General features: G+C 47.5%; 1 protein-coding gene across 1 annotated transcript in view; it reads right to left on the bottom strand.

Annotated features, from left to right (window-relative positions):
* Positions 1-203: 203 nt before the first annotated feature.
* TAPT1 (transmembrane anterior posterior transformation 1) overlaps positions 204-25,879 on the bottom strand; it is a 54,915-nt gene continuing 29,239 nt past the window's right edge. Inside the window, exons 4-14 of the mRNA XM_037045496.1 lie at positions 20,803-20,965; positions 18,626-18,761; positions 17,183-17,280; positions 16,939-17,008; positions 15,373-15,453; positions 13,734-13,843; positions 12,223-12,282; positions 11,752-11,820; positions 8,343-8,419; positions 4,667-4,827; positions 204-2,362 (exon numbers count right to left, since the gene is read on the bottom strand). Coding sequence (XP_036901391.1) covers positions 2,145-2,362; positions 4,667-4,827; positions 8,343-8,419; positions 11,752-11,820; positions 12,223-12,282; positions 13,734-13,843; positions 15,373-15,453; positions 16,939-17,008; positions 17,183-17,280; positions 18,626-18,761; positions 20,803-20,965 — 1,243 coding nt within the window. The 3' untranslated portion in view covers positions 204-2,144. The remainder of the gene's footprint in view (positions 2,363-4,666; positions 4,828-8,342; positions 8,420-11,751; positions 11,821-12,222; positions 12,283-13,733; positions 13,844-15,372; positions 15,454-16,938; positions 17,009-17,182; positions 17,281-18,625; positions 18,762-20,802; positions 20,966-25,879) is intronic.

The following is a 25,879-nucleotide window of genomic DNA, read 5'->3' as shown; positions in this document are numbered from 1 at the left end:
TAAATGGGCTATGATCAAGGCCCAGCTTTTTTCTTTTAAAGACAAAAATGAAACATTTTTGTCACCATCAAGACCAAAAGAATAATTTAGATTCGCTAGTCCCGTCACTTATAAATTAGAGGTAAATTCTTATAGAATGGGAAATTCACTCCACCAAATGTAACAACAGTAAACGTCATCAAAATAAAATCAGTGACCTTTTAAAAAAAGATTACAAAATTGAGTTTATTGAGTTTCACACAAGATGCACTTATAAAATTAGTACTGAATGCCATTTTGACAGCAGAAACGGACATTGTTCCAAACTCCCAGTATCCTCTGCAAAGGAAGGGAAATTAACAGCACAGTAACAGAGTAATTCAGGCTGAATTGAAAGGTAAGCCACCATCATATTTCTGCTCTGGGTAGGGCTATATTTGGCAAAGTTTCCCCCCAAACTATTCCTATTCTCCATGGACACTTTTAGTGGAGAAGATGAAAAAAAATTCCTAAATTGGGGCATCATTAAAACATAGGCAATGCAATTAATAGTCTTTTCATTTTTCACTTGAAATGCTTCATGGTCAACAAAAGTATTTCTGTACTATTTCCCTTTACCCGATGTGAACATTAATCTTCAGATTTCTTTAGCTAACACAAAACATTAGAAAATCACTTTGTATGTTGAATAAACAAGACAAAACTTTACTCAAGCCTGTCTGTGTTTCACCCAGGAAACAGACAAACCCCCTAAAACTGACCTCTGCGTACCATATGCCCACAACATCGGCAGGGCAGCTGAGCTTCCCAGTGAAACATTAAAGGGAATGACCGTCAACAGTGACACCCAGACTCTCTGACGTCAGACGCTGTAAAATGTTCAGAACAATTCTGAAAGGCTTCTCAGGACAAAACGTGGTCGGAAATAACTTGCTTATGACAGAGGCCACAAACTAGGGAGTAAGCAGACATGGAATCCTGACCTCGAGCAAAACCAAAAGCACCTTTTGGTTGCTGTTCCCAACATCCATATGCAAGCACCTCAGCAACCCACACACCCCAAACACCCATTTCCTTTCTCCCAAAACGCGCCTGCCCTGCCCCGCACAGGCACACCAGACTGTCACACGTCCCCACACAGACCGGCCCGGGGCAGCCACGGCACCCCCACAGTCACTCCACAGGGAAGGACTGCCTCGCTGGGTAAGCCCACACTAGACCACGCTGCTCAGCCCACTCCACTGTTTACCTGAAATCTGTCACTCAGAAAACTCAAGCAGCGATCAGCATCTTTGAATTTTGAACGCGGACAGTTCCGCAGCCTATTCAACACCAAACCCTTTGAGCTGCACATCTGCGGAAGCAATCAGTTTCAGGGCGAGCCCAGTTGGCTGTCTATCGACATTGACACTGCTCTGCTTTTTCAGTACAAAAAGGACCTTTTTGTAAGGTAATTTTGATTTCACCCACTGCGATTAAACACCACACAGGTCACATTTTGCTTTTGAGTAAACTGAAAAATCATGAAACATTTTCTCGGTGATGTATAACCTTCATCAATTAGTATTTTTTTAAATAGACAAATTGGCTCCGGGCTTTTTTCCCCCTACAAAGTGCTACTATATTCATCATGTCTTATTTAACGTAGCCTTTTACTCTGAATAATTCAGATGTATCTTCAAGGATAATTCTTGGTGAGAACATTTATTGTGACTTGAGTTCAATTATTGTTTTAAATGCTTTGGCAAAGGAAGTAGTTTGAAAAGTCTGTAGAGATGGTGTGAGCCGGGACAGGTCATGTCACGGTGAAAGCGCCAGTTTCCCGGGTGTGTGCCCTCCTACTGGACCGACCCCGAGGCCAAGTTCAGTGTTCTGGAAGCCCGGACTGACGGAGCAGAGTGATTCTGACGTTGTTCGCATGGGGCCAGAAGTGACCCGCCCTGCTGTTTCTCCGAGCAGGGGGCCCCTCAAAGGTCAAGGCTGGAGGTTGCTGCTGCTCCAGGACCTGACCTTTGCCCAGACCACATCACTGGAAGAAAGAAACTAAGATTTGCTTTCCATTAATAATTTAAGTTTTTAAATAAATATTTAAGTGCCACTTTCCGCATCCGCCCACCCGGCAGCACAGCCGGCTGCCCCGGACTCGGCGCTTGGCGCTGCGGAGTTCAGTCGATCCGGTTCCCACAGATTGTGAACCTGTCTATGTCCAAGAGGTCTTTCTTTGAGGACCTGTGTTTCAGTTCAGAGTCCTCCTGCGTTAGGTCCTTCTCGTCACCATCTGGGGTTGTCAGGAACTGGTCAGAACTGCTTGTCACAAGCAACGGCACGACACTCTCCTTCTGATGGCTGGGCTGGCTGGTGACCGAGGCAGACAGGTTTTCTTCTGTGGAAAACAGACCCATTACCGTTAACCAGGGAGGGTTGCCCCCAAACTCAGAATAACGATGCGCTCACCAGCGCAGTGGCCCTGGGAGAAGTGTGAATGATAACCAAATGGCATGCTGTGCCAGCAGCCACAGCCCACACAGTGACACTCAGGGGCCACGCCACCTGTGTTTGCTAACCCAAGCTTTCACATGGGGGCTGTCACAGGGGTCACTTCGCATAAAGGACTCCAGCCCGGCTCTGAAAAGAGCAGGAGTCCCACCCCAGGGGCTTCCGCCCACAACAGGTCCTCGCTGATGGCTGCCAGGCCAAGAGCCGGCGTGTCAGCCCCTCCACTGGGGGTGTCAGGGCCGAGCAGGCTCTACAACACTCTGGCTCTCACATGCAGCCACATCTACTAGACTCAGCATCCCACCTGGAGAGAGTCCTCATCTGAGGCAAAAACAGACAATAAACAAACCCCAAATGCTTATTTTGGGCCATAGGGTGGCTGACCCGACCCGCGCATGCGGTCCCTGGAGCAGCAGCTTCCTGAGGGTGAAGCAGACACATCACGGACTGCGCACATTTCAGAGGGACGGCCCACTGCGTGCTGGCCTGCGCTGCTCCCATCGCCGGGGCTGCCTGTCTCTGGGTTCTCCCTCCGTCCTGCCCTCCCTGCGCCCCAACCCCGGCTGCCATCTTTTGCATCTTTTAAAACATGATGAACAGCAGGCTGGCCTGAGAGCTGGTTCCTCTTTCCGTCCCTGATCAGGGCCCACACTGCGTGCTGTGAAAAACTTTCCCAGTGCTCTCGGGCCCATGGTCTCTGACAACTCATCCGAAACTCCCTCCTCCTACACGGTCCTGGATCCAGGGGCCTTGACCTGCGAGCTGTGCCTAGGGTTTTACCTCCGTGGCGGAGTGGAGGCTTCTTTATGGCAAGACAGATGCTAAGTTCCTAGGAGCCGAAGGAGCCAAGCACACCAGCACCCACTCGACCCGCTGTGAACGAGCCAGGCAGTCGAAGCACGCGCAGTCCCCGGCTGCCGACAGTGCTCACTTCACAATGGAACACTCGCTCCCAGTGCGGCTCCGACTCCCCGCCCCTCCCACTTGACAGCAGCTCCCGGTCGTGCACACAGGGGGAGCGCAGCCTCCCTCCAGACTAGCACCTGTGCTCGCCCAGCCCATTTCCTCTGTCCCATCAAGTCTGTTTGGGCAGTGCCCACCCCAGGAAGGGACGAGCCCTCTCCTGCCCCCTCCATAACCGTCGATATGCTCACTCCCTTGTTTGAATTGCCCACCGTGTTGCTGACCCCCCCCCCCCCCCACCAATCAGTCTGCGAGGCTCTGAACACGCAACGTGTCTGCCTTTGTATCATGCAGGCACACAGTGGCACTGTGCGCTCACAAACACACCACTGAAACTAATCATCCTGTGAATGTTAACACCCATGTGAATGGGACCCGGCATCTAACGACAAAAATTCAGTCAGGGTCCCTGTTCTTCCTCCATATGCCCCAGGCCAGGAGCCCGGGGGTCACCCCTAACTCCTGTCTCGTCCTCACACTGCACGGCCGCATCAGCAGGTCCTGGGCTCTCCAGGCCCTTCCAGGATCTGGGCAGGCAGCCCCGCTCACACCACCAACCTCTGCTCTGAGCCAGGCAGCCTGATCGGGGCCCCAGTCTCTGGCCTTACCCCTCCTCACTCTATTTTTCACAAAGCCTGACAATCACCTTTTAAAAGCGTCTGCCGGGTCACATCCCTCCTCTGCTCCAAGCCCTGCAACATCCCCTCCCCTGGTGTGAAAGCCAATCTTTGGAACTGCCCTCAGGGCCCTGGCTGAGCTAGGGCCCTGCAGCCTCACAGACCTGCTCCAGTCCCAGCTCCCGACCCTCTGCCTGGCCACTGCTCCATGGAAGGTGCGTCTCCTGGTGGCTGGGCGGTGTCCACTTTCCCCGAGCCGGCCTTGGTTTTCTCTGCAGCACCCTGTCACTGCCAGCCAACAGGGTGCTCATTCCCTCCCCCTGACACTCTGGAGTGGGCGCTGCCCTCTCCTCCCACAGGGGGTCCCCAAGCAGCGGGTCCCCAGAGATCTGCTGAACAGTGAAGGGAGGTGACAGCTCAGAGCACTGACTGAGGCGTGTCCAGGTGCAATCCCACAGGGCCACTGACAATAGGAACTAGGCAGAGTAAAGCCACACCCCGAAGGCGCTGCCAAATGCCAATGGGGCAGAGGCGGCGAGTGCGCCACTGGGACGAGACGGGTAAACACTCCCCAGAACGTGCCGTGGAGGGGTGGCGAGAAGGGCACCCACCTGCACAGGGCTTACACTTGCTCTGCGATTTACTGGGCGGCTTGCAGGGGGTGCTGGTGGGGGGAGGGTCGAACAGCTTCTCTTCCATCTTGGCCCCCTTCACATACTGGCAGGATTTCCCCAAGAGCACGATGCTATTCAGCACTTTCAGGGATATCAACCTAAAACCAGAAAGAGACAAACAACCACTGTTGGAACTCACCTCGGTCACTGCAGATGCCCCCTGCCACCAGGGTGAGAGGAGGACCCCTGAGGCGGAGACCCGAGCCTGAGACACGCCCGCACCAAGCTCCTGAGGCTTTCTCCAGGGGAATTTTAGGACAAATTCCTTACTTCTTCTCATTGTAAGAAGAAATCACACCCTTTAGAAGTTACAGCTTCCAACTACTGAACATTTATTTTCTTCCTACATCATTTAGAAGTCTTATCCAAATTGTTTAACTTTCTTCTCACTACAAAATAAATGCTTTTGGGGAAGTCAGGTGAACAAAAAAACACACATGAAACAACTAAGGATGCCACACACCAGCACTAGCCCCTGCAGCCCCTACAGCCCTGCAGAGTCACCTTCGGCCACTCCTTCTCGCAGTTCCGGGAGGCCCCCTCCGAGGTGGGAGGGCTGGGGGCTGAGTCTGAGCTCCCACGCAAGGGCCGCTGCTGAGACACGCATGGACCGGGGCTCTTCATCAGCCAACCCATAAAGGGACGGTCCCCGTCAGGTGCTCAGAGCAGTTCCGGCCACACAGAAAGGTTGACGGATCTTGTTACTTCACTATCGTCATTACTGGTTTGCATGAATAGTCTATGATGAATATTGTTTCCTATCATTTAATATTCCTTGGTGACATTATTTTAATGGACTCACAATACTGCACTGTAAGGGTTATCACATAACAAAGCCCCTCAAAGCCCTCACTTTCTAGATATTTAGGTAATTTTGAATATTTTTCTTCCATTAAAAGTTTCTGATAATGAGAAAACTTATGTTAAATCTGTATTTCCCTAAAAATAATTCCTAGACAGCTATAATTCAGAAGTCAGATTTCTAGACCAATGGTACACAAAATTTGCAGGTATTGATACAAATCTGGCAAAAATTCGGGGGGGAACACCAACCCTCCCTATTGGGACCTCCTCACATAGGGGGCCCTTAAGTGACCCAGCACCAAGGGCCTCACCGCCTGCTCTGCAGTGAGTGAAGACCTGGGCTGCTGTTTCTTAGTCTGAGATCAGACCCTGGGAAACACAGGAGATTTCAGGGGGTGGGGGGAGCAGGGGGTGAGACAAAGTGCAAGGAGGGGCCTGGTAGGAGGTCGCTGTAAGAAGCAAGAAGACTTCCGTCAGGGTGGCCTGCACCCCCAGGAGAGAAGAATGCAGCACCACGGGCCTTGCACAGCTGCAGGGCCTCAGGCCCCTGGGGCGCACACTTCCCCACCTACCCCAGCCCCAGCTTTGCTTGGTGACTCTCACCACACCTCCCAGGGCTTCCTCGGCACTGCCTGGGATGCCTAACAGGATTTCAGACTTACTAGAGCCAGCCGTGACCCCCGCCCAAAACAAAACAAGCCCCGTGTATTCACAGGCTCCCTCATTACAGTTCATGGCAATTCCATGGCCCCAGTAGCTTGGGCCCCAAACTTTGGAATCACACTGATCCTTCTCTTTCTCTCACGCTGCACAGCCAATCAATTCATCCGAAAGTCCTGCCCAGCTCCACTTTCAAAATCTACCACTAGCTGACAAGTCCTCACCACTCCAGCTCCAGCCACAGTCGCCCGCCCTGCAATGGTAGTGACGAGCAGCCTGTGTGGCCCTGGCAAGAAGCCGAGCTTTCCTCTGCTCAGAACCGTCCAGGAGCTGCCCCTCCCACAGCTGCTGGGTCTTACCCACCCCGCTCTGTCATGTTCCCACGGCTGCTCCAGCTGCTCCTGCACTGGCCTGTCCTGTGTCCCCTCTGACCCTGCTCACTCCCCAGACATCTGCATGCCCTCCCTACCCCACCTGTCTGTTTGGAAGGGCAGCTCACAGTGGCCTCCCCAGCTGCTCTCTGCAGGGCAGCTGCCTCTGTCCTGTTTTTCTTCCGGATGCTTGCTACCAACTGTCCCTTTACAGCAATCTGTCTTTCTGGTTGTTGCCTGTTTCTCCACTGGAACTTCAGTGATACGAAGGCAGGTGCTTGTGTCCTTTCTGGTTGGTCCCCAGACCAGTGCTGAGAGCAGTCCTCGGCACTGTGCGCTGCTCTCTGAGGACGCCAAGCAGACAGATACCTAAGGAGGGGCGGGGCCGAGGTCCTCCCCGCTACAGCTCTGTGAGAAGGGCCTGGAAGAGGCTGGGTGTGCGGGGTCAGGAAAGCACAGCACGTGTGTCAGGAGGCCGGGCGATTTCTGACTCGTTCTTCCTGAAGGGGGACTCCTGGGCCTGCTAGGATTAGGGAGTAGAGAAGCCTTCACAGACAGGTGGCTTTGAGCAAGTTTTTGAAGGAGGGAAGGACACTTGTGGCATTACGCTGTCACGGGGTAAAGAGAGCAAGTCCACAGAATGGAATGGTGGGTGAGGTTACGTGGGGTGGGGGTTGTGGGAAGGTTGTGAATGTTCAGTAGTTCCGATTCAAGCACACCCACTCTGGTGAACCACACACAGGCAACCGTAGGTGAACAAAGGTTTTCTGACACGGCAGCTGCCCGCGCCGCGTCCCCTACTGGTGTGTTTATGTCAAAAGGAAACACAGGACTGAAAGCCTGTTAGACAACGATGGGGCAAATACAGCCACATGGCTTCATGAGCGAGACAATGCCCTGCACTTCGAAGGGCAGTGTGAGGATCTGTGCCAGAAAGAACGAATCTCGTGTTTTTTAATGTCAAAAAATGGAAAAGGTTGCCTTAATATGGTAATGGCATTTACGTGTTCATTCGGCTGGAAACCAGGCCATGGTCACATGATCGGAATTACACCTGCTGCCACACAAATCTCTGCGTGGCCTGGACGGCCGGGGGGGGGGGGGGCGTGGGCTGGGCGCCAGGCGTGGGGCAGACAGCAATGCAGGAAACACAGCAGGGGGAAACGGGGACAGCGTGGGTGCCCCTGCAGAGCAGACCCCCACCTGGGGAAGACTCCGAGTGAGTCCTCGGCTGCGGTCATTCATGCCCATTCCCTCCCCACTCTTCTCCCCGACACGCAGGTCTGGCCGCTGGCAGACGATGCCTGCAGCACAGCGCCCCGAGCTCCGCCGAAGCCAGCGCAGACCCAGACTCAGCCGGCCACAGCGGAGAAGCTACACCTCTGCGCCTTCTTCGGGTTCCAAGGTGCGGCCCTCGGCATGCTGAATCTTTAACGTGGCAAACACGACAGAAACTCAGAGGCTTCTGAACGTAGGGAAACATCTGAATGCAACAGCAGACTTTATTTTACAAAATAAAATGGGTAAAACTCAATTCCTAAGCAAAAAGAGAGTTAAGCAAATAATTTCACTAAAATAAAATCTAAAGTGCTATTAACACTACTAGCAAATAGCAGCACATGGACGTAAAGCAGAGCTCAGCCGAGTAAACTCGGCTGAAGGCGTAGGCTGTCTGGGGGCCCCGGGGCTGAGGGAATGGGTGCACCAGGACTTGACTGCATCTCGCACTTAAACTTTACTGTATGACCAAAAACATATTCAAGAACAGTTCATCTTACCCAAAATAGAAGAGTATGACACAGGCATAAGACAGGATTCCTTGCACTTTAATTGAGCTTGTTACAACTCTGATGAGCTAGCCAGAAACAAACCAAAACAACAAAAACACACAAACAAAAGACAACCACAGAGTTATTAGTCAATACTGAAGTAGTCATCCTGCTGATTTTAACACTGTAGGCACACACCTGAGGCCTCTGTCTAAACCCCGGTAGGCAGGCAGTTCTAGACCCGCTGACTCATACCAAACTGGCAGCTTGTGAAACCTTCTGCGGAGGCTGTGGGTCGCTCAGGCAGACCTGGACGCCCGTGGCCAATGCTACGCTCAACTACCGACTCTGTGAAGTCAGACATAGTCCTAGTTCATGAATGGCACGCTTGCTTGGCCCCAGTAGAGCAGCAACTTGGCTGATTTTTAAAATAAAAAACTATTTTGGAAACTACAAATGAGTTCGTCATGCACCCTGTGTGCCTGTCACAGCTAGAACCATTTAGTGGGCATTTCCATTATTCTTGCTTTTTTTGGCCCTTTGTTTTCTGATTCTTTTTAAGACACCACCCCCTCCAAACATGACTTGCAGAGATCAGAAAGAAAAGGGAAACTTAAGAGGTTTTTACTCCTTAAAAAATCAAAATGCTATTACAAAATCAATTACATAAAGATCAAAAATTTCTGTCTTCTCGGGTTAGTTGAGGTTAAACACCTATTCTCTTTTTTATCTCACAGAAATATAGCAATAAAATCATTACACTAGGAAGCCTGATGAATAAATCGAGTGGGATCTGCCACTGGAAAATATATATACACATTATAGCTTTGGCTTCAATAACGTGCCCATATAAAGGTGTTCCTCACTTTTCCAAAGGTCACTGTACACCACTTTGCTTTTATAAAAGACCTCCACTGGTACCTGTTTTTGCTAACTGAAAAAACCCAAAGTTTACTTTTCTTATAAAAAGCAAAAATAACATGTGGGGTTTTATCTGCTGGGCACTGTGAGTGGCTGCACTGTCCCCTCCCTGGGAACCACCCTCCGCCTCAGGCCACCGCCGCTGGGCAGAGGGGGCACCTGGGCTTCACCTCAGTTTACTCTGTGCACCTGTTAGCAAGGGGCGTCCTCAGGTATCAGGGAAGCCAAGGCAGCTGGAAAGGCTGTTTACATTAAGCGTAAAACTGAACCTAATTAAGCATTGTTCCTGGTGAACAAAATAGAGACGTACAAACTCATGTCAACTGCTTCTCTGATTTATGCCATTTTGGCGTCTGCAAGGTTTCACAGAAGCGCGCGGCATTCAGACAGCAGGGGCCTGTGTTAGGGCCCTAGGGAACTGCGATATGGAAATGGGAGATAGGAGAAAATAAGAGGCCCTATCTAGCGATGTCGTTTTCATCAAAGAATTTACTTTGGTCTCTTAAATAAACATCGTAAGATACATTTTAAACAATACTTTTAAAACACTGCCAATAAAAGAGCAACTGGGGGAAATAGAAGGGTGGGCTGTGGTGTGTCCAGTGAAGTTTCACTTTGAGAAAACTGACACAGAAGTCGCCATCACTTCCTCCACTGGGAAAATGACCTGCTGTACCAACACCGTAATGGAAGTTAATGTGACTCTAGGACTTCACTTGTTAATATGAAAGGTTTGCCAATGATCACATCCAATGAGGCTCAAATGACTTCATTTTTATCTAGCCTATTTTAGGTAACTTTAAGATACATACATCCAAAGCCTCATTTCCATGAGACCTTAATACATGATTTGTTTTACTTTTTGGGGTAGGAACTCATTGTAGGACCTAGGGTAACATTTAGAAGTAAGCTCTGCCTCCCTTGGGCCTTAACTAAAGAACTGACTCCTGTGGCCTCAGTACATTAGGCTACATAAGAGTGTTCTTCAAAGCACCCAAACATCTGCCAAAGCTGCAGGGTCACTTCAGAGGCCTGAGAAGAGGGCACTGAAAAGAGCCCTCAAAAACAAAACACCTGCCAGATAACTGTGAAAATACTGGTTTTCCAGAAGTTTTTTGTCAATTATTACGTAAGCCTAAATCTCAGTCTCACAACATAGAAACTCATTTAAAGACAAAACAAAAACAAAACAACCCCCCCTCAAACATTTAAATACTTAAATAGAAATCCACACTAATCATGAATAGAGTTTTCTGGCAAATATGCCAGTAGATCGTCACTATCTAGCAAACCAGAGCCACATCCAAACATAGTTGTCTGACCAATCCTTTTAAACAGAAAGTGGCCAGGCTGTCTTGGTTGCCCTCACACTGTATGTATCATGATTCCAGTTGTAGAAAACAAACATAGAGAACATTAATATTCTACCTTATCAATCTTTTAAATGCTGAAATAGTTCCTTTACTCTTTAAAATCCTTCCTCTTCCCCAAATTTTAGGAGGTCCTTTTCCCTAGAAAAAGAAAGCTGCATTGTTCTGTAATAAACCAGTAAAGTGACTGAACACATTTAGGGTGTGGCCATCTGGACAGCTGCACTGAGATGTAAGTGACACTAAATCTATTATCACCGACCCTCTGAGCAGCCAGGCCCGCTGGTCTAAAACGCAGCTGTTGGGAGCTGCAGCTCCTTGAACCCTTCCTCAGGTGGTTCCGTGAGACTGTGCACTAAGCAAGAGCTCCAGACGACCTCTGCTGAAAAGATGGTTGCACCTGTTTTGATGTGAGAACAGGTAGCAAACCAGGACCACAGTCGAATACAAGTGCAGCCAGCCAACCTTCTTAATGAAAATTATTAGAGCCAGAGGTGGCCAGTAACTATTTACAAGGCTGTTCTTGTAAATATTACAAGATATAAACTTGATGACTTTTTAAAGTTGATTTAGTAAATTTCAGTGCTATTACTTGGAAACATATATAATCCAGAATATAAGAGTAGAAACTGTTAATCATAAAAACTTTGGAAAATGCACACAGAATATTTCTTTACTTGAGCATACCAAAGTGTAACCTACTTCACTGGTTTCCAAATTTTCACTATAAAAGCCACGGTAAGGTATAACTCTCTCCATAAATCATCACGTGCCTTTTATAACTATTTCCTTAGAATGAGTTCCCAGAGCTGGAGTCACTCCATAAAACTGTCAAACTGCCCCTTCAAAATTCTGAATCAACTTACATTACACTCCGACCAACAGGTGCTACAGTGGCCAGGCCCACGCCTGCCACCAGGTGTTTCCATTAAAAAAAGAAGAAAAAAACCTTTGCCAAATGAGTAGGCAAAAAAAGAGTTTTCTCACTCCTAGAAAAGCCTTTACAATAAAAACAGTTCCCTAATATCTCTTATCTACTGGACGGCTCAAATTAAACTTATTGACACTCTATTTATTAATATTCTACAATGGTGGCCACTGCATCATTTAAAAAAACAAAGACTTACCAGGACAGCCAGTGGGAGAGGGATGAACCCCATCCTCCGAGCCACGGAGTCGCTGTAGTCGGTGTACGCCTACAGAGAGAGAGAGAGCAGGGCTCGTGGGGCGCAGGCTGCGGGGAGGGCCACCCCCGCCCCCGCATCACTGGCACGCTTTCTAAGCAGGTAAGGTTATGAGGAAGGGCACCTGGCATCTATTATATAATGTAACAAAATGACTTGGAAATCTAAGCGTTCATAAGAAGTTTGTGTTTTTTTAGAAGTTTTAAATACAAAGTTGCATCCATGTTACAATGCTGTAAAAATCATGTCCTGTTTATGTTAAATGTTAGTATTATTTTTATTAATTTGTAAAAACTTAGTGTGAAAAACAGAAATAAGTAATTAAGTTGATGTAGCTTTCTCTTAACCAGTATTTCCTGCTAAATTAAACCGCAATCGGTTAATTTCAGATTATGTTTGTGATATAATGCTCACATTTTTCTGTCGACTGCTAACAAGGTCAAAAGCAAGGCTGGCTCTATATTCACTGTAGACCTAAACACAAATAAAATGCAATATTAAGTAATATAGTACAAATATATATAGTGGACAGATTTAAACCTTGTAGGTATATGAATATGTCCAATAATTAACCAGAAAACAAGGTTCTAACAGGCACGTAGACATCTGGGTGGTGACTCTCTATTTGTTTTCCGACTAAGAAGAATAAAACAGCCTCAATTTCCCCAACTGTTATGTTCATAAGCCTTTTAAGGTTTCTTTTCACAGAGAGATAAATACTCAATGATTATAAATCCTGAGAAATTACAATTTTGGGAATAATAGCTATTTTAAATAGTCTGATATATGAGGTCTGTCCAAAAGGTATCCTCTACATAATACGAAAAATAAAGACATTTACTGAAGAAGATCCAAGGTACAAGAAACATTGCACAAGGGATAATGACACCTCAGTCCCCTTCAAAGTAGGCACCTTGGGACCTCACACAGTTCTCCCAGTCGCCATCAGCTGCCCTGTTGTATTTTCCTGAATCTCATCAATGGTATGAAATCTCTTCCCTTTCAAAGGTGATTTTAGTTTGGGGAAAAGCCAGAGGTCACAGGGCACCAAATCTGGGCTGAAGAGCGGCTGAATCACCCAGGTGATTTGATGTTTCACCCAAACTGCATGAGACACGATGCATGAACAGGTAGGTGTGTTGTTGTGATGAAGCTGCCGATCACCAGCTGCCCATAGCTGAGAACTTCTGAATCATCTGAATAGTTTCCATGGAGGAATGTTCAAGCTTAACGCAAAATTTGATGCAGATTCATTGTTCTGCTCACTCAGTCATATTGAATGTGACAGCCACACAGTACACATGCTCACTCAATAGCATCTACTGTCCCCACAGCCTAGTACCGTGAAGTCATCATTGTTCCAGTCCACTCTCCTAGGCAACCGAGTCACACTGATGTCACGCAAACTGTTCTCATTATATTAACAATGGTTGTACTTTTTGTGGACAGACCTTGTATATAATAATTTGGAAATTTTAAATTAAAGAAATAGTTTAAAAATTATTACTCTATATACAATAAAAATCATGTCTTCTTAGAAAAACAGATGCTGAGCAAGACAAAACTAAATTTTGAAAGCCTAATGTTTTAAATAGGAACTATGTGACTTTTCCAAGTTTAAGTCAACAGATGATGGTAGTGTTAAGAGTTTATAATGACTCTGAGTTAGTGACGCTCTGACCACAACTACTAGTCAGGCTGTACCTGAACCCAGAGATGTGGAACCGGAATGGTTTAACGCCGAACTACCATACTTTCGGCAGTGTTATGCTTTTCAGAAATTTAAAATTATAATTCTTAAAGTAGTAGTACTCTTCTATTATCTTCAACATAACAACAATAAATGAAATAAACTTGTTATTCTACAACTTTATAATTAGGGAGAAGTCAATATCAAAAACTAAATTGGTTATGAAAATACATACATCTGCAGTAATGTCATTGAACTTGGTGATGAAAGCATGCTTTACAATATCCACAGCGATTTCTGATGCAATCACCATACAGACATCTGGAAATAACACCCAGAGATGATCTATAAAGTACAGGGAAAAACAATTGAATTGTTTAATATGAATCGAATCCACACCATAGGCTAACACAGAAATCTCAAGTTCAAAGGGCAAAACTGCAATGTTTTCAATAAACAATAATAATAGAGCTAGAACTAGCATTCGATAAATTATCAAAGGACCTGTATTTTATCAAGTTGAAAAATTTCTTCAACATGTTTATTCTGTACTTTCTCTGTGAGCAGGGCTCCCGCCCCCTTCCTGGAGCCAGTCAGGGCCACTGGTGGGGGACTAACGAAACACACAGGCTCCTTGCAAGCTGCCTCCGTGGGCAGGGACGTGTGCTGGAGGCCCCGAACAACCTCCCCTCTTTGATCACCGAGACTTAAGATAGAGATCAACCATTTACTTCACTTTACTTTACTTCATGGTTTCTACAAGAAAATAACTCTGGACATATATTTCTAAGATCACAGATCTGATTTTGTATGTTTCAGATTTTTCACAGGTACTCGAAAACTAGCAAAGAATCAAAATAAATTAACAAGAAGTTATTAAATGCCCATACCATGTATGGTATGCAGGTAATAAGTAAAATGCAAAACATAATCTCATTCCTTAAGCACAAGGTTTATGAAAACTGTCAGACACTGGAAAACTATCTGTTACTTGCAAGAGCCGAGCACTCAGATTGCTTGCCACCAAGTGCACTGCTGCATTACTAGGCTGCGCTGTGATCCCTGTCTGCTTCCTCGGCGAGCCTGCGAGTGACACCACAGGCCACCACCTTCCACATGGGTCCCCCAGCACACAGCCTTCGAATGTCCACCCAACGGACGGAGGGTGAAAACTCACAGAATCACAGCGACTTGCCAGTCTCGATTCAGGGGTATATATCAGTAACAATTCACTGCTTTACACTATGTTTCTTTAATTTGCCATTATTCAAAATGCTTATTAGTGTTAGGAAAGAACAGAAGTTCTTCTGGTGGACCCCTTCCTACAATGCAACAAATCTGACTGTGCCTAAGTAACCACAGCGCAGCTGCAGGGAGATAAACACTAAGGGGCTGGCAGCTGCAGTGCTCAGCAGGGCCCACTGGCCCGGTAAGGACACAGCTGTAGCGCCAGAGTGTGGGGACGGGGCCAGTGTGTGGGGTGGGGCTGGTGTGTGGGGACAGGCCGGTGTGTGGGGATGGGGCCGGTGTGTGGGGGTGTGTGGGGACGGGGACGGGGCCGGAGTGTGGGGACGGGGCCGGAGTGTGGGGACAGGGCCGGAGTGTGGGGACGGGGCCGGTGTGTGGGGACAGGCCAGAGTGTGGGGACGGGGCCGGTGTGTGGGGACAGGGAGCCATGGGCCGGAGACTGGTGCGCATGCTCTGGCTGCCCACCACGCCAATCCACTCTCCTGAGGCAGGTGCTGCGGATACCTGGAGGAGGGCAGCTGAAACGCTTTAAGTTTTCTGCAATGCTCATTTCATTCCATGTAAAAGAATGATTTGTGGTTCAAGAGTAAAACTAGAAGCCACTGTAGTTGTTAAAAATTACTGACCTGGATTCCAAGAAAACTGCTCCATGTTTCTTAGACAGACTATTAGCAAAAGCACATAATTTGTGAAGCGCTCTTTAATATCTGAAAAAAATCAACAGATGAATACGTAGTACATGTAAATAATAGTACAGTATACATATAAAATGGTTTTAGTCATAAAATGTAATTGTTACATTATGTGTTAAGTGTCTATCAAATAAATACACTATCTCACACACAGAACGGTGCTGCATTAACAAGCCATTTACTTCTTTCACCAACATAATTCCAGTATGAAAATTCTACTTTTCTACAAAATTTCAAAAATATTCAAACCATAAGTCTGCTCATATTGAGTCAGATTCCTCCAATAGTCTTTGGGGACATACGACAACTATTTGCATCTAGAAAAAGAACAAAAATAAAAAAGCAGAAAGTAAAATACAGGATTGGGTAATGTAATGCCCCTGCAAAGCAGAACACTGCACTTGCAATGTGGTCAAGACCAAGTGTACAGGCGCTAACCCGACAAACCCTTCCACTCAAAGACCAGTGCGACAGAAGCGTTTCTTAAGACGCATGTAGAACTTTGGGGAGGGGGAGACCAAATCAGGTTAGATTTCATAACATTTACATAATTTACTAAATACTCATCTTCACCTAAATGAATTTAATAAAACAACTAAATCCCTGGTAGAAGGTAGTTTACACATTTCCCTTTAAAGGCTATTTTCTTATTGCAGCCGAAGACACTACGAACCAAGGAGTGAAATTAGGTGCACCGATGTTTGCAGCAAGCCTGGCACCCCGTGTGGGCCCGCCTATGCGGCGGTGGGGCCATGGCTGGCACAGTCCCTCACGGAGCAACCCGCCACGCAGCCTGTACACACTCAACCGGCACTTCCCGACTGTTCTGGTATCTCACAGTTCTGCGCCCCACCTTGCCATTCGGTGGGGGGGACCCCCTGCAGCCCTCTGCAGTTCAAGTGCACCCTCAAGTCCTTCCTCCAAATGTCTTTGGCTCCTCTTTTCTTACGTCCACTTTCCCTGTCACTCTGCAGCAAGTGAAACGGCTTTTATTCTGCTGCCAAACCCTGGTCTCTCTAAATGGGCTTGCGTTTTCTGTGTGCGTGTTCCCTAAATTCCTAAACTCTTCGCAGTTAAGAGCAACACCTTATGTATATGCGTTTCTGGGGCAGCTCAGCTCTGAACTCCTTTGGGAGGGTCTGAGCCGCCGCAGTTCTGCTCCCAGTAGCTCAGTGACCCTGGCAAAGTCAAACTGCTTCCCCTATGTTTTAGTTTTCACATCTATAAATGGAGCAATATCCTCTCCCACAGAGCAATTCCTGATTCGTGAGAAGTGTCTGTAAGTACAGTAGGGAGCTACGCAAATGTTTGCAATTCTTTATTATCTTTAACACCCTGAGGTTGCAATAACCAAAGTAATAATCAGACTCAGTAAAGATGCTGCGCGAGGAAGAGGAAGCCCAGCTTCCGTCCAGGAAGCAGGAAGCGTGACATCAGAGGTGGAGAGTGGAGAGTGAAAGGACACCGCAGAGGGCTGCGAGCAGGGTCCCGGGTACGTACCGCTGTTTGACATCTGAAAGAGATTGTTCTTTTCAAACTTCTTGAAAACACTTCCTTTAATTTCAACAAACTGAAAGAGTAAAAAAGAGAAGTTACCCTTATCATTATAACAGTTTTAAAAATGGACACAGTACACAGTAAACTTCCCGAATAGCTAACATGCAGAAAAAATGTTCTCCCCACCCAGAACATCGCTGCTGAAGTGCCCGCATGACGTCCCACCCGTGGAAACTCTCCTACTCACGTTGTTCGACATCATGATGGTGAGCAGGGACTTGTTGTGCGAGTTGAACGCCACGTTGAGCGTCGTCGCTTGCACCATTATGAGAATCGCATGCAGAACTAGCGGTGAGTGGGGTCAAGGAAAATACGTGCCTGCTGTCACGCGGGATCAATAGACAGCACTGCACAGATTTCAGAGTGAGTGTGAAGGGAGGGGTGGCCCTGTGTAAGTATTTCACTTGGTGTAACTTCTCTACTGTTCGGCCCCAGTCTGACGGGATGGGGATGTACGCCCACCACGTGACACACCAGTGCAGAAATGGACCGGTGCCCCCTTCACGTGCCCCGTGAGCCCCGGCCTGCGGCTCTCTGGCTATTTCTGGTTCTCTGGCATTGGGTGCAATGCTCGGGAAACAGGCCCTTTAAAAAGTTTGTTAACTGAATGGAATAAATTATGGCGAATGCTGACAGAAGAGACACTCAGCAATATACATTCTGAATTAAGATGATTTGCATTCCAAAATGGAAAAAAACACAAAGTAAAAGTCTGGATGTGATTTTTCCCTTCTGGTCCTTCAGGGGATGGAGAGCCTAAGATGGAAAGAATTGCCTGATAATTAAGATTCTTCATATGTCACTTTTTTGAAGAAATCACAAGTTGCAGAATTATATTCATAATGCACATGGAACAGTTTGCTTAAATTAAAAGTCACTTTTATTCCATTATACTTAAAATGAGCTTTTACTCTGTAGAAATCTTCCCACTAAGCCCCTTCACTTTCCAAATATTAATCCAAATCCTTCAAGTATCACTGTTTCAGAGACAGTAGAGAAAAATCACAGGACACATTCCTGTGAATCAGTTCTGACCCACACGGGACTTCAGTGCAGGCATGTGTGTGTGTAAACACATGAATGGTCAGTTCTGACCCACACGGGACTCCAGTGCAGGCATGTGTGTGTGCAAATGCATATGAATGGGCACATATACACACTATATATAATAAAACCTTTACTTTTCAAATGAAAATCTTTTAAGATGGGGGTGCAAGGGGAGAATAATACCTCTAAAATTCCTTTCAACCAATTTCAAATTTTACTTCTAGATGAACTATAAACATTCTAAGCTCAGGTTATAACAAAGAATTCACAGGCATAAAGATAACTTTAAAAAATTCCAAGTAAGTGTAAAAAGTGACACACATTTATATAAAGTATCTATAATACCTTTAAGTGAAAATCCCTTCTACATAATCAGTTACACGGAGACCAGAACTGGCGTACATGAGGCTCTTTAAGTCAATTTACAATGACTATTATAAGTAATTTCTCCAAACAGGGCAGACATTTCGCATTAACGTTTGGGATTCACACACACACCTGTGAATCGGAGAAACCATGAACCAACTAAAATGACGCGGGCCACGTGAGACCACAGGAATTCCTGGCGTGGCTGAAAGGATACAGACGTAGAGGACAGCCATGAGAAAGTGAGGGATCACCCCGATGTGGGCCCTCTTCCTTTCTTTAGGCTCTGTTGCCGTCCAGTAGAGAGCATCTAATATATCTTGGCCAAATGACGAAAACAGCCGATCTGCTACCTAAAGAGAAAAATCATTGAAAAGGTGTTTCGTGACATCCCATCTAAACATGTTACTAAGATTCAGAGGCAGCTCAAATATTAGAGACCTAAATTCACACAAAACTTAACCTTTAAAGTTAAGACCATTCTAAGACCGTCCGATCTGTCGTGGCTCCCAGTCTCTAATGCCCCACCTGGTCTTCTCATCGTGGCACGTGTCACTTCCTGGTACCTCCTGACCTCCTGGTTGACTGTCCGTCTCCCACCAGGGAACATAAGCTCCGTGAGACCGGGCTTTGTTCGCCTCTGGGTCTTCAGGGCCTGAGACAGTTCTCTGCATGCAGGGACTGTCACGTATCTACCGAACAAAGGAGTAACACCACAGCCACCATTTGGGGAGCTCTTACCACGTGCCTGGCAGTGTGCTGAGCCCTTTTTCTGTGCTGATTTAGTCCTCACAATCCGCCCAGCACTTCAGCTTACCGACGAGACATTGAGGGTTAGAGACGCTCGGCCCCGGCAGCCCTGTGCAGGAGAACCAGGACCACGGGCAGGTTCTCTCTACGCTGCAGCCCAGACTTCTCGTCCACTGTGCTTAAACCGCCCCACCAACCGCCGTCCACAGAGTGACGAGTATTGAAACCGTGTGACTCGCATTCATGGGCCCTCTTCCCCGACCTATCCATAATAATAGTAATAATGCCACCTTGCGGAGGGCTTTGTGAACCCTGAGGCGTACACACGAAGTTGGGGGCAGGTAGAGGCCCTGTCACCTGCAGGCCCCTGGCAGGCAGGCAGGAAGGGAGAGCAGCAGGACCCCAGCACAGAGCCACTGTAATGGCAGAAGGAGAGAGATGAGGCCAGGCTTGCCCTTCTGAGAGGCGGAGGGGAGAGCAGGACGGTTACGCTGCCTCGAAAGCTTGACTCACACCCACCGTCTGCATCACATCGACAGGGGCACAGCAAGTGCAGGGCACTGAGCTACAGCCAGGAAGCTGGGGGCTCGTGTAAAATCATCTCGGTCGTGAACTTAGGAGTAACCAGGATGGCTCCAGTTCCACATCTCCTGTGACAAGCTGGGAAGCCCTCAGGTACCACGGCAACGCAGCCTCAGAGCAGAAAGGCACGAAGCTGCCCAATGTCCCATCTGCCCACCCACTCGGCAAAACCCCTTCCTGGGAAGGGCGGGTCATCAAGGAACATGTGTAAAGGACCCGTGGACAAACCGAGGGGTGGGCATTGGGGGTTGAAGGTGGGGGTCGGGGGGGTGAGGGGGAGCAATGTGGGGAAATGGAGACAACTGTACTTGAACAACAGTAAAAGAAAGAAGAAAAAGGAAAATCCCTTCTTGGCTAATTTAAGACAGGGAGACCTTACTTACGTTCCTAAAACACAGTATAGAAAAATGTAATTTGAATCTCAAAAATGTATTATATAATGTAGTGTAGCTTATGTGTAAAAAACAGTAAGATTCTGCCCACAAATAAAGCACGTTTTGCTTTGTGTAACTGTTAGCTGTTGTACATATGCAGATGTTCACCTGCTGACCACTTTAAAGTGAGATGCACTGTATAAAATGTTAAGTACTCAGAGATGCTGGGAATTGTTTACTTGCTCTATGTGAAAATTCAAAGTAATTACTGTGCAAATCTATTATAGCAAACATATACATAATCCTGCATTTTCTCCAGGACCTTTTGAGTTCTAGCATGAAGTTGACATGGGTTTCCGATGAACACACACAGGAAATTCTCCTGCCTGTTGACAATTCACATTCTCAAGGCGGCCATGACTCAGAAATATCCAGGCAGCAGGTCCCTTCTTCCTCACTGGGGGCATGTCGTGCCCTGACCTGCCACCCACGGTGGCCCAGGACCAGCTGCACAGGTGCACCTTGTTGGAGAGACAGACTCCAGCGCCAGCCCAGGTCTACAGAAGCGGAATCTGCATTTCCACGAGCACGAGGACTAGACAAGCCCTGAAGGCCAGAAGCACCCTTCCTGGGGCTGGGGCAGGTGGGGGCTGGACGGGCCAGGTGGGCACGCGAGGCCCTTCCTCACCTCGAGCATGTTGTAGATGATGTAGAGCTTGATGACCGACTGCCCCCGGATCAGGTGGTACATCATGGAGTAGTCGACATAGTGCATCATGAAGTAGCAAATGACCAAGATGACGCCCTTCAAAATGTCACACACCTGGGCCGGTTGCAGCAAGCGCCTGTCCCTGCAACGTAAGAATGAATACAAATATGACTTCAATGTTCTATGTTCTTCAAATAAAGAATCTTTACTGGACATATACAGGCACACAATGCACAATGGTAATGAGAATTAGGTTGATCTTTCAAACACTTCGCACGAACAAGGAATGTACATGTATATACACAACTGACCACTCAGCAGCGTGAACTTTTCTGCCCCAGGACAGAATGATGTTAAACCAGAATGACCATTAGAAATGGGCAACCCTGACCAGTGGGCACAGCGGGCAGGTGTCTGTGGAGAGAGTGCGTTTCCAAGATGACGACATAAGCCTTTAACCCTGCCATGACACCCCGCAGCCCGCTGGACTGGCCGCTTCACACGGCGTCCACACCCCGTGTGCGCTGCTCTGCTCGTGGCCCTCCTCACTCAACAGCACAACAGACGCCCCACGCCGGTTCGTGAGGGGCCTGCCCTCTCACAACGGTGTGATGCTCCGGTGTGTGGAGCTGCCGTGAATGAGGTCACACATTGCCGATGGGTTTCCAGGCTTCTGCAACTGAGAACCACGAGACAGCGCAGATGTCACACTTTGCACACGAACGTATGTCTCTAGGGTAAATTCCTAGAATTGGGATTTCCAGGTTATGTTCACTTGACACTGTGATAGAAGCAGCTGAACGCCCTCTGCAGGGGTTGCGCCAGCTCAGATCTCAACTGGAAACACCGGGGAAAGCCTGCTGCCCACAGGCGTCAACCGTGTTCGATCCACTTCCAGGCCTTTGCCGTTCCCACTGGTGAAGACGGTGTCTAGTACACTTTCACTGCTCACTTCTCTCACCGGGAGACCGACATCTTCTGAAAGTTTTTAACCTATTTATATTTTCCTGAATTCTCTCCTAACATCTTTTCCTTACTGGTTTGCAGAACTGCTTTTATATTCCACAAGTTAGCCCTCTGGGACATGAGGTGAAAACAGTTTTTTCCTAATTAACACGAACAGCAATCATTCCTTACTTCTGAGGTCAGACTGTGAACAGCAAAACCTAAATGGTGCATGGAGACATTTTCCTAAGACACAGCAAAAACTCCATTAGAACAATGGTTTAAGGTTCTATCACGGGACATAAACCCCTGCGACAAGAGTGGGGAAAGCCTTCCCCTGTCTGCTGCAGGCTGAGCCCTTAAGGTAGGAAACGCTCGGACTCCTGGCAGGGCCGCCGTCAGAGGCAGGTCGTCAGGGAGAGGCCGAGCCCTTTCCTTAGAAGCTGCAGAGCCTCTCCATCTCCACCCGCACGGCCACGTCAATGGGAAGCTGAGCTCACCCTCCAGCTGGGCCCTCCATGCGCTGAACTACCTACTCCCTGGTGGGCTTTCCAACCCCCCCACCCCGTTCCACATTCAGGTGGGGGGGCCTCTTCCTCCAGAGATCCCTGCAGGGCTCAGCAGCGAACTGCGCGCCTTCCAGCCGTTACCTGGAACGTCGTGTCACAAGACAACGGTGATGTGTGCAATACCAACTCGGGGAGCAGTTGGTACAGAGCCTGGTCCCTGTTTCATACGATGCTCACTGCACGTGGTTGTCAGTCAGGAAGGTGTCCCGTCTGCCCACTGAGAGAACAGGGGGCACTTGAAAAACCCTGAGGAGGGGGCATTCTGTGAAGACCATGTCTAGGAATCCAGAGTAGGGGGAGAGCACGAGGGAGCCGACAGGCCTGAAGGGAGACCGGGTCAGAACCCATCTACATCCGTCGACATGTTGTGAGACAGGCCAGGCAGAGTGCACTCACTCTGAGCAGTGGAGGTTTCGGAGAAGCTGTATCAGGGGCAAAGTGCAGCGACTGACTTCTATCGGCCTTTCTCTGTCCCCCTCCTCCCCTGGGAACCCAGACTGAACTTTACCTCCCGCTTCCGAACTTCCGGCCCAGAACACAGACCTCTGCCAGGGGCCAGCCAGCCAACCAGGTACTGAATTCCCTGCTCTCCCCTCACAAGATCAGAGAGGGAAGAGGGGTTACATTTGTTAAGAGTTGGAGCTAAAAATTTTTTAAATTCATACAACAAGGGGAGGCACTTTGAATGCTCTTGGGCTCCTGGCCTGTGTGTGACAGTCACCTCTGGGTCAGCCTGGGAACAGATGAGGCTACACCTCCCACCTCCTTCTCAGAAGTGTGGGCACAGCTGGGCATGTGCTGAAAATCAAAGGTCAGCAATACTTAAGGGCCTCTGTACATAAAAGCCACAGGTCATGTTTTATGAATTAAAGAAGATGGTAGAGCCCTGGCTGGTGTAGCTCAGTGGATTGAGCGCGGGCCTGCGAACCAGAGGATCGCGGTTCGATTCCCAGTATGGGCACATGCCTGGGTTGCAGGCCAGTTCCCTGCAGGCCAACTCCCAGCAGGGGGCACACAAAAGGCAACCATACATTGATGTTTCTCTCTCTCTCTCCTTCCCCTCTAAAGATAAATTAAAAAAAAATAAAGAAGATGGTAGAAACAAAAAGTAGGAGGGCATTAATGAATCTACATTAATTAGCAAAATGATTTTGATAACTAATTAGAGCAGAAAACTGAACATAGAGATTTGGGTACTAGACTGGCAACAACTTGGTTAGGTGATCCTAGTAAAAGCAGTTTTACTTGAGAGAGAAGGCTACACAGTGCATGCATCTAACTATTCCTTTACGAATATCTGCAGCACAAGACCAGTGTGCTGGTGTATCTGGGAAGAGCGACTGCGCTGCACACGGCCATTGTTAGAAATCAGAACGACCAACGCTGGAAACCTATACCCCCAAATAACACACATTTTGAACCAAAACGATGATAAATTAAAACCTAAACATTCAGCATAAATAGCTTCAGTGAGCTCTACCTGGCCTAGGGCTAGAGTAGGCTGTAGAAACGACAGAAAGGCTGGAGTTGGTAATGTGATAACCCAGTTGCCACAGGCAGACACATTCCAGGCACTCAGCACAGGTCACTTAGTTCTCACCACCGTCCTGCGTCCTGGGAGGAGGGAACTCTCACCACCCAGCTGTAAAGATGAGGCAGAGCGGTCAAGAGTGGGTGGTGGGGCCAGCAGGTGGGCCTGGGCAGCCTGGCTCCCGAAGAAGGCATGCTCTTTACCACCATTTCCTCACCACCATCTACCATTTGAGGCTTTTCTATAAAAGACCTTTTAAACTTAGAAGAACCAACAACTCAATCCCTTTCATCTGTCAGCGGAATGTAATACTGGATAACTTATCACTGTACTGTCTTCTCATTTGCAAAACCTATTGTGTTAAAAAATGAATAGATCTATCATATTTGCTTTTTATTTCCAAAAAGAAAGCAACAGGACTATAGACCACTGTATCCACTGCATCTGTGCTCTCGTTGCTCAGGCGAAAATCTTCAAGCGTAACTCATTGCAACAGAGATGCCTCTGATTTTCAAAATAAGAAATATTATTCAAATAAAAAATAAAAGCAGAACTCTTAAGGAAGAAGGGTCCTATTTTCATATAAATGTACCTGTTAATGAAAAAGGAAAGCTGCAAAAATCAAAAGCTGTCTGTAAGTAAGGCAGCACCTAAAGACATGCATATGTTTCGCAGCCTGAGTAAGAACACGCCTGACCTCAGGGCCGTTCACCTGGTCAGCAACAACTGGAACCAGGCCAGTACCGTCTGCGTCTCTGCAGGGGTATTTTTAGATGACACTTCGATAAGCATTTCCTACTCCGTAAGAAGCTTATCCATAGCCCTGCCAATCAACTCTAAATTGGCTTTTCAACAGTACCTTCAGACCGAAGTTCTTGGTGAGCATAGAACTTCCTGGTAAACAGTAGTTAATTCCTGCTAAATTCCTGTTAAACAGTAGTTACTGGCAATTCATTTTGTAAATGCTGAAAACCCCATGAGTTCAGAAACAAGTGGAACAGGCTGTTGAGCAGAGTGAAAAACCTACTAATCTATTTACAGGTTGGCCGTGAGTTACGCTAACACAGGTAATACTGAACAAGGTACTCAGCAGGACTTGCATTTGTTCTAAATTGTCAAGTTAAACTGCTCTCCCAGAACAACATTTTCTCTATTTCTAAATTTTATCTCTTCCCCATCAAAATACTTCCATTAGATTTGCACAATGAGCAACTGAAGTGTTCCTGGCGTTTCGAAGGCTCACAGATGTGTGGGAACAGAGTGGTGTCGGAGACAAAGACGAGCAGGGAAGGCTCTCTCCCCCCTGCTCAGCAGAAGGTGATATGCTCCCCAGCAGACACTGGCCCCGGACAGAAAGACAGGAAGGGAGAGCGGGCAGCACAAACACGCAGGAGAAGCGGGGTAACCCTGCCTCGCGAACCTTCACGTCGGAGCTGGAACCTGCCCAGGTACCGTCATGAGATGCCTCATTATAAAATAGGCTGGATTTTTCTTTCTCTCTCTAAACATTTTAAGCTATTTGTAGTATAATGGAAAGAGTAAAAAAATATAAGCCCTGCTGAAATGAAAAATGTAAAATATTAAGTATGGTTCTCATTTATGAAAGGTAGTCTCCTTATGATTTTAAAGTTAAATTAAAATAAAGTATTGAGATTAAGATATTTTCCTTAATTAGAAAACTGAAAATTTTAAGTCTGGCTTTCATGGTATACGGTAAAATACTAAGTGCTTAAATGGAATGATTAAAGTTTTCCTTGGGCTTTAAATAATTTCAAACTACACTAGGAAAACCAGCTGGTTTTGTAAAGCCATGTCTGGTGTTCACAGTGACAGAAAATAAACCCGCCTGCACGGACGGCACCGGGCTCAGCTGACTGCTGTGGCGGCAGGGTAAGTATTGCTGTTTGCTGCCAACGTGGGCCCAGCGTGGGTCACGAAAGACCATTTTTTTGGAGTGACTTCCCCACGGTAGGTGGGGTCATGGTCCGATCCTGTGTAAATGTGGACCCTG

This window comes from Sturnira hondurensis, unplaced genomic scaffold (assembly GCF_014824575.4).
Source record: "Sturnira hondurensis isolate 20B ecotype Veracruz unplaced genomic scaffold, ASM1482457v3 Scaffold0000780, whole genome shotgun sequence".
In the NCBI taxonomy this organism is placed as follows: domain Eukaryota; kingdom Metazoa; phylum Chordata; class Mammalia; order Chiroptera; family Phyllostomidae; genus Sturnira; species Sturnira hondurensis.
This window is presented reverse-complemented; position numbering and strand designations above follow the sequence as displayed.